The sequence below is a fragment of the Phyllobates terribilis genome, unplaced genomic scaffold (assembly GCF_046119375.1).
Source record: "Phyllobates terribilis strain yellow unplaced genomic scaffold, ASM4611937v1 Scaffold_2__4_contigs__length_985480577, whole genome shotgun sequence".
Classification (NCBI taxonomy): domain Eukaryota; kingdom Metazoa; phylum Chordata; class Amphibia; order Anura; family Dendrobatidae; genus Phyllobates; species Phyllobates terribilis.
The window spans coordinates 450,816,186-450,828,323 of NW_027362762.1; the positions used below are offsets into that span (position 1 = coordinate 450,816,186).

Consider the following 12,138-nt stretch of genomic DNA (forward strand, 5'->3'; position numbering starts at 1 on the left):
TATTTAATGGAAGGAGTAAACAAGACACAATGCGGACAGAGGGCAAAATGTATCTCTAAGGATAGACATGAATATCAAAGTGTCTGCAAAAAGGGTGTCCTTCTAGCATACGTTTGACCAATATAGACCTGGATTCCGCAGCACCACCAGCACAGATTGAACAATCTATCAAGACTATCAATAGATCGTTCTATAACATTTAGTTTGTTCTTCCACTTGGATAGCATAGAACTGAAACCAAATATAATGTGCGTGTCAGAACATGAATATATATTTTGTTGTTGTGAACCTAATGCTAGTAACGCAATGGCCAGTAACTGATGTCTGAATTGCAGAGTGTATCTAAAACCCGTTCTAAACAATTTATAACTTTTATCTAATGCACCCCTATGGTTCTATTAAGTAAATGAATATTTAGGATGTGAATCATGAATCGCAACATCTCATGACAAGTCGACAACTATATTAACTCATGGTTTGTGAAAACACTGAAAAAATGGTTTTATATCTTTGGCAGGGGTTGGAGGGGATGGGGGGAGATGAAATGATAGCAGTTCTTGTGAATAATTCTAACCCCGTAAACAGGAAAATGATAACACTTTCAGGAGAAGGCTGCTAATCTTCTTGCCTAATCTCACACATAAGAGTTAATTGACACTCGATTACTCACCCGATTAAAGACACGATCTGCTCCACAATGTGCTTACTGAAAGTTATGATGACAAAGAGCTTCTGCAAAGGGAGGAAAGAACACAATCAATTCAGGGAAACAATGGAAGAACAGGGAAAACAGAATGTATTCAGATGAAGCCAAATATTCCACTCTATTAAATAATGTAAGGCACAATGTATACACTGAATACATCGAAGCAATAACCTTGTAAAAAAGAGAAAAACAGTATTTTGTAGTAGTCATCAGAGCCACAAATCACAAGGCGTGTCTGACTGAAAAAGGTGAATTAGGTAGGAGTGTTTGAGAAATGTATTTTTCTTTATTTTTAAGAAAAATATTGATTAAAAATGGAAGCAAAGTGATGTTAGTAAACATTAAAGTGTGTAATGATGTACTGACCATTTCTTAATACAAATAAATGCAATGCGGCAACCAGAACAAGTACATCATGACTTTATTGGGTGGAGAGGTCCATAAATGTTACTGCTTGGGGACAGAGACTACTCAGTCCAGCCAAATGGCCCATAAGCACCCAAAATGTAATTCTTGTGCCATAATACTATGCTTCAGGGAGGAGGCCACTCTGCGACCACCATACTTTCTCATAGCGCAGAAGGGTGCCTAACAAAGGGCTTGAATGTAAGCCAATAAGGCCCCGGACATTGTAACACTGACAGCCATGATACATTGTTATAGCCAAGTTTAATTAGATTCACAAATGACATGCGGCTTGTTTGGGTATATATATTCTGATGTACAAGTTTTGTTAATTTTATTTTTTTTGGTGGTTGGGATGGAAAATAAAAAAAATATAGACAATAGTGAGATTGAAGTTTTTCTTTTTTTTACAGCGCACATGGTGTAGTATTAATTACATAACTGCATTCTACAGGTCATAGCTACTACAGCTGAATTAAACTTATAGGTTTGTGGTTTTTCATTGGCACCATTTTGGGGTATATAAATGGCTTTTTGATCACTCTTAATTCTGTTTTTGGGGTGAGATTCTTTATATGCTTGAGAAAGGGAGAGAGCTAAAATGTAGTTGGTGTTAGTGAATTAAGGGATCCTTACTTTTTCACTATTTTGGCACCCATTAAGGCACACACACATACACACACACGTTACTTATGGAAGAATAATGTGCTCATTTTACTTTAACATACCTATTATGGTATGTTTTTTTTCCCACTAATAAAGGACTTTGCAATTAAAAAGGTGTTTGCGGGAATTTCTTACTTGCGATTTTTTGAAACATTCTTTTTAATTTATTTTTAGCATTCGTCCTATATATTGGAAACACTGGTTAACATAATCCTCGGCAATTAAGAGGTTAAAAGGCGGGGGGGGGTAAGAGAGAATTTTAACTTTGGTCCATGCATCGTGATAGTAATATAAAAAAGCTACAGGTCTCGGAAAATAAGGACAGGCCAATTTTTTTTTTTACTAAATTCTGAATTTTTTAAGCCAACAAAATGGTAAAAAAACAAACAAAAACAAAAACCCATAGATGTTTGGTATCTCTGTAATCGTAATGACCTAAAAAAAAGTAAATCATGCTTCCAAGGTCATTTTTACTGTAAAATTAACACTGTAAAAATAAAACCCAAAATACAATGGTGGAATTGTGCAATTTTCACCATTTCACCGCACTTGAAATTTTTTGGCCATTTTCCTTTACTTTACATGGTAAAATGAATTGTGACATTCAAAACTACAACCTGTCCTGCAAAAAAAAAAAAAATGTATGTCTATGTGAACGCCAAAAAAAACAAAAAAAAAAGTTATGGCTAATTAAAAAAAGAAGAGCAAAAAATGAAAACACAAAAATGAAAATTGACTGTGGGAGGAAAGGGGTTAAGGGTAATGTATCTCAATGTAGGCCTAATACAGGGGACAGATTGCTGCAGGATCTGAAACTAAAGAATCTGGGGAAGTACTATTAATTATACGACAAGACAAAATATACGGTATATAAATATATATATATGTGTGTGTGTATATATAAATATATATGTGTGTAGCTAGAGACAGATACAGATTAATATATATATATATATATATATATATATATATATATATATATATATATATATATATATATATATATACACATATACATATACATATATATATATATACATATACATATATATAATAAAAAACTCTCCATCTAGCGATACCTGCTGACACTAGTTGTGTAGAAGTGTAGCCCACAAAACCACCATTAGAAGTGAAGTGTACAAGGTACATTAACAAGAATTTGACCCACGTTTCAAGAGAGTGATTATTTTTGCCACTGTTTAAGGCCTCATTCAGACGCCCATTAATCACGCATGTGTTCTGTGATTTTCACGGCTAGAACAAGTAACCATTGCAGTCTATGTAGCTGTTCACATGTCCATGTTTTTTTGCGGACCGTGAGCTCTGCAAAAATAACAGGGAAATGTGCATTACTGATTTGTGTCAGAGATCAAAATTACCCATACAAGTCTACGGGCACGTGGAAAATCACTAACTGCACACATTGCCATCTGTGTGCTGTCTGTTTTCAACATTGCAATGGATAGGAGAAACTTTGTCATTTATTTATTCATTTATACATTCATACAGAAATCACTAATAAAACTGATGGTAAAAACTTACACACTGACCGAACACTGATGAAACTTGGACCATTTTTTGGGTACGTAAAAAAAAAAAAAAAAAACACTGAATAAGACCTAAGTTAAAGAGGACTTGGGAGCAACAATTCAACTACTCTGGGGCAGCTTTTCCTATAGCTCATTGTTGTACTGTTCCTCTGTTATTCATCCTAGAAGTTTCTAAATAAACTGACACTGGTCGTCACCCAGGTGAAGACATAGGCCTGCATATTATGTGACTGTCCCATGAAGTGCGGCCAGTGTCAGACTGACTAGGGACGCATACCTTAGGCAAGGGGAATTGTAACCAGTTCACTCATTCAGAAATTTCTTCGAGAAGTTACAAACAAACGTCACAATGCAGAGTTGTAAGAAAGTCGGTATTTTATGGAGAGAGCAACTTTTAAAGTTGTTATCCATCATTTCTGGAAGTGAAAGGCTTTGCTCAAATGGTGCAGATTTGCAAGTTGCCAGGTAAGGTGCACCTGTCCGAATAATTAGATAGGTCGCATGCACAATTCCTGCCTGGCATGTGCAAAACTAGGTAAGTGGCTAACAGACATCACCAGAGCAATGCGTCCCATATCCCAAAGCAGATGTTACAAGCACTGTATAATCACTAAAGCAGAAATGCCATGAGAACCATCAAGTCTTCTTTAAGCCTAGTCTAAATGATTAACATAGGTTGGGACACTTAACACTACTTTTGGCTTATATGATACATTTGCCACAACAGACATCATTAAAGCCATACCCGTCATTCATATGTATATGTGAAATAACAGTAATCCTGCTCATTATATTAATTCAGCACCATTTATAATTGTCAAAAGCCATGTTCACCTTAAAGAATCTGATGTGCAATGCGTACACGGCTCTAAATTATGGCCCAAATAGTTAATAAATATATTGCACAAAGTTATGACACTATTTTGTATTAAATGTAGAAAAAAATGGCACACATACAATGTGACCCACAGTTTTTCTAACATATTTCATGTTCATGGACAATATCCATCCACACAGTGACTCCAGGCGATGAATATGAACTTATACTAGACATAAGCAGTATGCTGGGATATGGTAGCTCATCTTGGGAGTGTATGGGTGGGTGCAAAAAAAACCACACACCATTAGTAATGTTCTTCGGGTGAAAAGAACATTATAAAACCTGCAGAAAAATAATTAGGTGAGGGTTTATCAAAGAATATTAACTTTCTGACTTCAGAAACACCCTGTAAAATAACAATCAGGAATCAGTTCTAGAATGTAAGGGAAAAAAAAATTGATCCTATGAAATAAATTACAGTTAATTCACAGCGATGTCTATGAAGCCAAGGGAGATTAAGGAGATATACAAAACCATGACATGAACAGAACCATGAGAAATAATATGAGGGAGGCAGTGGCGCAACTTAAAGATTTTACCTTGGGGCTCACAAGCTTCATGGGGCCCCCAACAAACACAGGTATTTAATAGGAAAAGTATTTTTATATGGGACAAAGGGACTTTAGGGCCCCTCTAGTCTCCAGGGCCTGGGTGCGACTGCTACCCCTGCACCTATTATGTAAGGGGATTAATTAAGACTGGTGGTTCTTACAACTGTATAGCTTGAAAGCCTGCCGGAGATTTTTCACTATAATTACATTTTCTGTCCAAAATTAAGCTACATTCCCCCGATAAGCTTTTTGGTGAGTTTTTGATGGTGTCGATTTTTTGCAATATTTCTGCACCCCATTACGTAAAAATAGGTTACTTGTATTTTTTTTTTTTTTTAATATGCAGCATCAAAAACACATCATGGGAACGTACCCTTATAGTGAATTTGAAAGGCAGCTGTCGTCCACCTCCCCCTTTTTCTTGTTTTACTGCTTGTACACAATTTAGTAATGTGACAAAGTCTGCAAATTAGCGGTATGCAAAAATTCTTTACGTTTATACACCTAAAAAGTTATGATGAATTACCCTCCATTGTTAAAGTTATGCTGAAATCCCTCCCACCCCGTAGGCTTCTTACTATGAATGCTGAGCAGTATAGTATTCACTGGGATGAACCTGCATAATTGTCTAGACCCCTTAAATATATACAACGATTCGCTAGGACATTAAAACCACCTGCCTAATATTTTGCATGTGCCCCTAGTGCCACCTAAACAGCTCTGACACTTTGTGGCATTGGCTTTACAAACCCTCTGAAGGTGTCATATAATATCTGGCACTAAGATATTAGCATCCTGGCTCCATAACATTGGGAGCTGAAGATCTCAGAGGCCATCACCTTCAGCTTATTTGTCAAGGTGTATGTATATTTAGGTAAAAACTAACAAGAACATATGCAAACAATACCATGGGAAGCATAAAGCAATGCACTCATTGTTAAAAAGGATTTGCTTATGACATAACCATAGGTAAATATCACGGCTAACCACTAATTTCCTGAGAGCTGTAGGCAGAAATGCTATTGCTGCACATCATCATTCATTCATTAGAACGTACAGAACACATATCATCCTGTGACTTCAAACAAGACACTCCTTTATGAGGAGAAAAATAATGCATCAGTTACACGCCAAGGCCAGGCTGATATAGGGTTTCATTCAGTATTACACTTTTTACCCCTGGAAAATAGGTGAAAAGCATGAGGGTTAGGACAAAAATACCGAAACACAATCTCCCTCATTCAGTCTCTTCCATGTTGCCCTATTCCTCATGTTGTTGTTTTTTTCACATAGTCAATTATGAGTTCGCTCCTTTAAGAGTTACTAAAATCATTCATGGCTCCCTAAAATGAACATCTTGCCGGTATCTCTCAGGATAGCAATTTTCTTGAAGAATTAGATTTTTTATTTTTTTTTGTATTCTTCACAAATGACTTGCTGACAGACAATAATTAGGTGTTGGCAAATCAACTTACCTGAATGTGCATTTTAATTATTGCTTTGCCAATCAGAGTGGCCCCAAAGAATGTCCAGAAGGGCACGAGGAAATGTCCACATGTTATTCCTGCCAGATCAAACAAGGGATTTGGAATCTGAAGTACAAGAAAAGAAAAAAAAAACATTAAACACAACTAAGCAAGAAATGTTTTACTAATTAATAAAACAAATGTACAGTTTGTTAAAATTGGACATCTACTAAAAAGGCTTAAATCAACATTACATGCAATTATTTTGAATTGTTTGTTGGTGTCCGATCATTAAATAGTAATATCAATAATAAGCAAAATAAAAAATATATATTATGTATACACACATATATACGGTATGTGCAATATATATACACACACATATGTATGTATGTATGTATATTTGATACAGATACCTTGGTTTGCAATTACAGAGGTCAGACGTTTCCTGTAGTTCTTGACCAAGTTTGCAGACACTGCAGCAGGGTTTTGGCCCACTCCTCCATACAGATCTTCTCCAGATCTTTCAGGTTTCAGGGCAACATTGAATTTCAGATCCCTCCAAAGATTTTCCATTGGATTCAGGTCTGGAGATTGGCTAGGCCACTCCAGGACTTTGAAATGCTTCTTAAGGAGCCACTCCTTTGTTGCCCTGGCTGTGTGTTTCGGGTCATTGTCTTGCTGGAAGACCCAGCCATGACCCATCTTCAATGCGCTTACTGAGGGAAGGAGGTTGTTGGCCAAAATCTTGCGACACATGACCCCATCCATCCTCCCTTCAATATGGTGCAGTTGTCCTTTCCCCTGCAGAAAACCACCCCCGAAGTATGAGGTTTCCTGCACCATGCTTCATGGTTGGGACGGTGTTCTTGGGGTTGAACCCATCCTTCTACCTCCAAACACGGCAAGGAGAATTGACACCAAAAAGTTCTATTTTGGTCTCATCTGACCACGTGACCTTCTCTCATGCCTCCTCTGGATCATCCAGATAGTCATTGGTGAACTTCAAACAGGTCTGGACATGTGCTGGCGTGAGCAGGGGGACCTTGCGTGCCCTGCAGGATTTTAATCCATGACAGCGTGTTGTGCTACTAATGGTAATGTTTGATAATGTGGTCCCAGCTCTTTTCAGGTCATTGACCAGGTCCCATGTAGATCTGGGCTGATTCTTGACCTCTCTCAGAATCATTCTTACCCCAAGAGGCAAGATCTTGTAGGGAGCCCCAGAATGAGGAAGATTTACAATCATCTTGTGTTTCTTCCATTTTCTAATAAGTTGCGCCAACAGTTGTTGCCTTCTCACCAGGCTGCTTACCTATTGTCCTGTAGCCCATGCCAGCTTTGTGCAGGTCTACAATTTTGCCACTGGTGTCTTTAGACAACTCTTTGGTCTTGGCAATGGTGGAGAGGTTGGAGTGTGATTGAGTGTGTGGACAGGTGTCTTTTATACAGGTAATGAGTTCAAACAAGGTGCAATTAATACAGGTAATGAGTACAGAACATGAGGGCTTCTTAAAGAAAAACTAACAAGCCTGTGAGAGCCAGAATTATTGCTGATTGGTTAGTGATCAAATACTTATTTCATGCAATAAAATGTAATTATTTAAAACTCATAAAATGTGATTTTCTGTTTTTTTGTTTTTAGATTCTGTCTCTCACAGTTGAAGTATACCAACGATAAAAATTACAGACCTCTCCATTCTTTATAGGTGGGAAAACTTTCAAAACAGTCAGTGTATCAAAAACTTTTTTTCCCCACTGTACAAACACATGTATATATACACGCACACACTATAATATATATATATTCTTGATTAAAGTCTTTCCTGCCCTGTAATATTACTTTACACAAGAAAGCCTGCAACTTCTCTTCAATAACGGGTCATTTAACAAAGGGATAAATCAGAACAGAGCATCAGGGTTCAGGAAGTGAGTAATAGTTTGAACTGTCCGGCTAAATGCGTGTGGACACCTGAACATCAAACCCATATGTGCTAGTCAGACATTGTATTCTAAAATCAGGGGCATTAGAAGGAAATTGCTACACGGCTTTCAGCTATAATTATTATTTATTTTTACAGCACCATTGATTCCATGGTACTGTACATGTGAACAGTGATTTACATACAAAATATGAATATAGATTACAATAAGCAAAACTAACAATGACAGACTGGTACAGAGGGAGAGGGTCCGGCCCTTGGGGGCTTACAGTCTACAGAGTTGAGAACATCACCAGCCTTCTAGAAAGATCTTTCACTTGATTTTTAATGGTGTGTGGGTTAATATCTACTCAATTAACAGGCACATAAGTAAGGTTATGTGCCTAGGCTGGGGTTATACAGTTATATGAAAAAGTTTGGGCACCCCTATTAATCATAAGGTTATTGTTTTATAAAAATTGGTGTTTTTGCAGCAGCTATTTCAGTTTGATATATGTAATAACTGTTGGACACAGTAATGTTTCTGCCTTGAAATGAGGTTTATTGTACTAACAGAAAATGTGCAATCTGCATTCAAACTAAATGTGACAGGTGCATAAGTATGGGCACCCCACCAGAAAAGTGACATTAATATTCAGTAGATCCTCCTTTTGCAAAAATAACAGCCTCTAGTCGCTTCCTGTAGCTTTTAATGAGTTCCTGGATCCTGGATGAAGGTATTTTTGACCATTCCTCTTTACAAAACAATTTCAGTTCAGTTAAGTTTGATGGTCGCCGAGTATGGACAGCCCTCTTCAAATGATCTCACAGATGTTCAATGATATTCAGGTCTGGGGACTGGGATGGCCATTCCAGAACATTGTAATTGTTCCTCTGCATGAATGCCTGAGTAGATTTGGAGCGGTGTTTTGGATCATTGTCTTGCTGAAAGATCCATCCCCTGCGTAACTTCAACTTTATCACTGATTCTTGAACATTATTGTCAAGAATCTGCTGATACTGAGTGGAATCCATGCGTCCCTCAACTTTAACAAGATTCCCGGTGCCGGCATTGGCCACACAGCCCCAAAGCATGATGGAACCTCCACCAAATTTTACTGTGGGTAGCAAGTGTGTTTCTTGGAATGCTGTGTTTTTTTGCCGCCATGCATAACGCCTTTTTGTATGACCAAACAACTCAATCTTGGTTTCATCAGTCCACAGGACCTGCTTCCAAAAAGAAATTGGCTTCTCCAAATGGGCTTTTGCATACCTCAGCCGACTCTGTTTGTGGCGTGCTTGCAGAAACGGCTTCTTTCGCATCACTCTCCCATACAGCTTCTCCTTGTGCAAAGTGCGTTGTATAGTTGACCGATGCACAGTGACACCATCTGCAGCAAGTTGATGCTGCAGGTCTCTGGAGGTGGTCTGAGGATTGTCCTTGACTGATCTCACCATTCTTCTTCTCTGCCTTTCTGATGTTTTTCTTGGCCTGCCACTTCTGGCCTTAACAAGAACTGTCCCTGTGTTCTTCCATTTCCTTACTATGTTCCTCACAGTGGAAACTGACAGGTTAAATCTCTGAGACTGCTTTTTTTATCCTTCCCCTGAACAACTATGTTGAATAATCTTTGTTTTCAGATCATTTGACAGTTGTTTTGAGGAGCCCATGATGCCACTCTTCAGAGGAGATTCAAACAGGAGAACAACTTGCAAGTGGCCACTTTAAGTAGCTTTTCTCATGATTGCATACACCTGGCTATGAAGTTCAAAGCTCAATGAGGTTACAAAACCAAAAAAAGTGCTTTAGTAAGTCAGTAAAAAGTAGGTAGGAGTATTTAAAACAAGAAAATGATAAGGGTGCCCATACTTATGCACCTGTCAAATTTTGTTTGAATGCAGATTGCACATTTTCTGTTAGTACAATAAACCTCATTTTAAGGCAGAAACATTACTGTGTCCAACAGTTATTACATATATCAAACTGAAATAGCTGCTTCTAAAACACCAATTTTTATAAAACATCAAGCTTAAGATTAATAGGGGTGCCCAAACTTTTTCATATAACTGTACATAGCGGCCGAGAAATTAAATTGATTACTTGTTAATAGCTGCTTTGTTTCTGCAAAACTGTAAGGCCATTATTAATATCAAATCCTTTACAATTAAGTGCTAATAACACAACGGAAAGCTGCAGTGACTTGTATGAAGCGGCTGCATTGCAGACACACTTGAGCCTGAGCCACACTTTTTATCCAAAAGGTGTTCAAACAGATGCAGATCACAGATTTTTGTAGAATAATTAATTTATTCCAGACCAAACTCAAACTATTTTTGCTTTTTGCTAAGTACATACAAAGATATAAGAGTAATCCAACAGAATTGTAAGAGAAGATCCTTTTGTTCTGTGATGCAAGTCTCTAAACGGTCACTGTATGCTGTAGTATTGAGGTTTACCTTTACTTGAAACCAATGGACCTAGCTCAAATCACGAAAATCAGCCAAGGTTCAAGATGCATTTTCCTGGTATCTAGCAAACCAAGATTTCTCCATCAAAGTGCAACATGGTGAAATATGATTCATCCGTCAAGAGGACGAGCAAGATGCTCAATAGATCAGTCCAGCTAACATTAAAGGTAATGTTCAGCCAAAAAAACGCAAGCCATGAAGGAGGAACATAAGCCATAAAGCTTGTGATAAGCCTTCATGTGTTTATGTGGCTATTGGATGCTGCAATCTCAGCTAGACAAACCGACCGTGTTATGTACCCATACAGATTCCCCGTTCTAGGACTTTGTGGATCTACTGTTTCACAGAAAAGCCGATTCTTTTCGCAAGTAAAGCACTTAAAGCCAGGGAAGCCATAGCAGGGTAACAATCTGACACGCTGGTTTGTTAGAACAAGGCACCCTATGAAAACTGGGATCCATTTAACAACTAATACATACTTAACCCCTTCGCAACCCTGGGAATTCCATTTTTGCATTTTCGTTTTTTGCTCCCCTTGTTCCCAGAGCCATAGCGTTTTTATTTTTTGGTCAATATGGCCGTGTGATGGCTTATTTTTTTGCGGGATGAGTTGTACTTTTTAACGACATTACTGGTTTTACCATATCGTGTACGGGAAAACAATTCCAAGTGCGGTGAAATTGCAAAAAAAAGTGCAATACCACAGATGGTTTTTTTTCTGAATGCTAAAACTGACCTGCCATTCTTATTCTCCAAGTCATTACGAGTTCGTAGATACCAAACTTGTACAGGTTCTTTTTTATTTAAGTGGTGAAAAAAAATTCCAAAGTTTGCTAAAAAAAAAAAAAAAAAATAATAAAAATGATGGCGCCATTTTCCAAGACCTGCAGCGTCTCCATTTTTCGGTATTTGGGGCCGGTGAGGGCTTATTTTTTGCGCGCCGAGCTGAAGTTTTTATTGATACCATTTTGGGGTAGATCCGATGTTTTGATCGCCAGTTATTGCATTTTATTGCAATGGTGCGGCGACCAAAAAATATAATTCTGGCGTTTAGAATTTTTTTCTCGTTACGCCGTTTACCGATCGGATTAATTTTTTTTTATATTGATAGATCAGGCGATTCTGAAGGCGGCGATACCAAATATGTGGTTTTTTTTTTATTATTATTTTATTTTGAATGGGGCGAAAGGGGGGTGATTTAAACTTTTATATTTTTTTAATATTTTTAAAAAGATTTTTTTTCACTTTTTGCTTGCTTCTATAGTCTCCATATGAGACTAGAAGCAGCACTTGTCTGATCGCCTCTGCTACATAGAGGTGATGAGCAGATCACCTCTATGTAGCTGAAATGGTCCTGTGCTATGAGTGCCGACCACTAGGTGGCGCTCACAGCGATCAGCTCATGACAACCACTGGAGTCTGCTGCAGACCCAGGGTTGTTATGCTCACGCATCGGTGACCCGCGATCTCGTGACGGGGTCACCGATGGGCGGGGTAAGTGACGCTCTTCCAGCCCAGCGATG

General features: G+C 38.0%; 1 protein-coding gene across 3 annotated transcripts in view; it reads right to left on the reverse strand.

Annotated features, from left to right (window-relative positions):
- The window catches only part of VMP1 (vacuole membrane protein 1), a 169,302-nt gene that overhangs the window by 21,778 nt on the left and 135,386 nt on the right, over nt 1-12,138 (reverse strand). For all 3 annotated transcript variants that reach the window (XM_073665571.1, XM_073665563.1, XM_073665556.1), the window contains 2 exons: nt 6,234-6,350; nt 671-732 (listed from right to left, as the gene is read on the reverse strand). In XM_073665571.1, the coding sequence (XP_073521672.1) occupies nt 671-732; nt 6,234-6,350 (179 nt within the window). The remainder of the gene's footprint in view (nt 1-670; nt 733-6,233; nt 6,351-12,138) is intronic.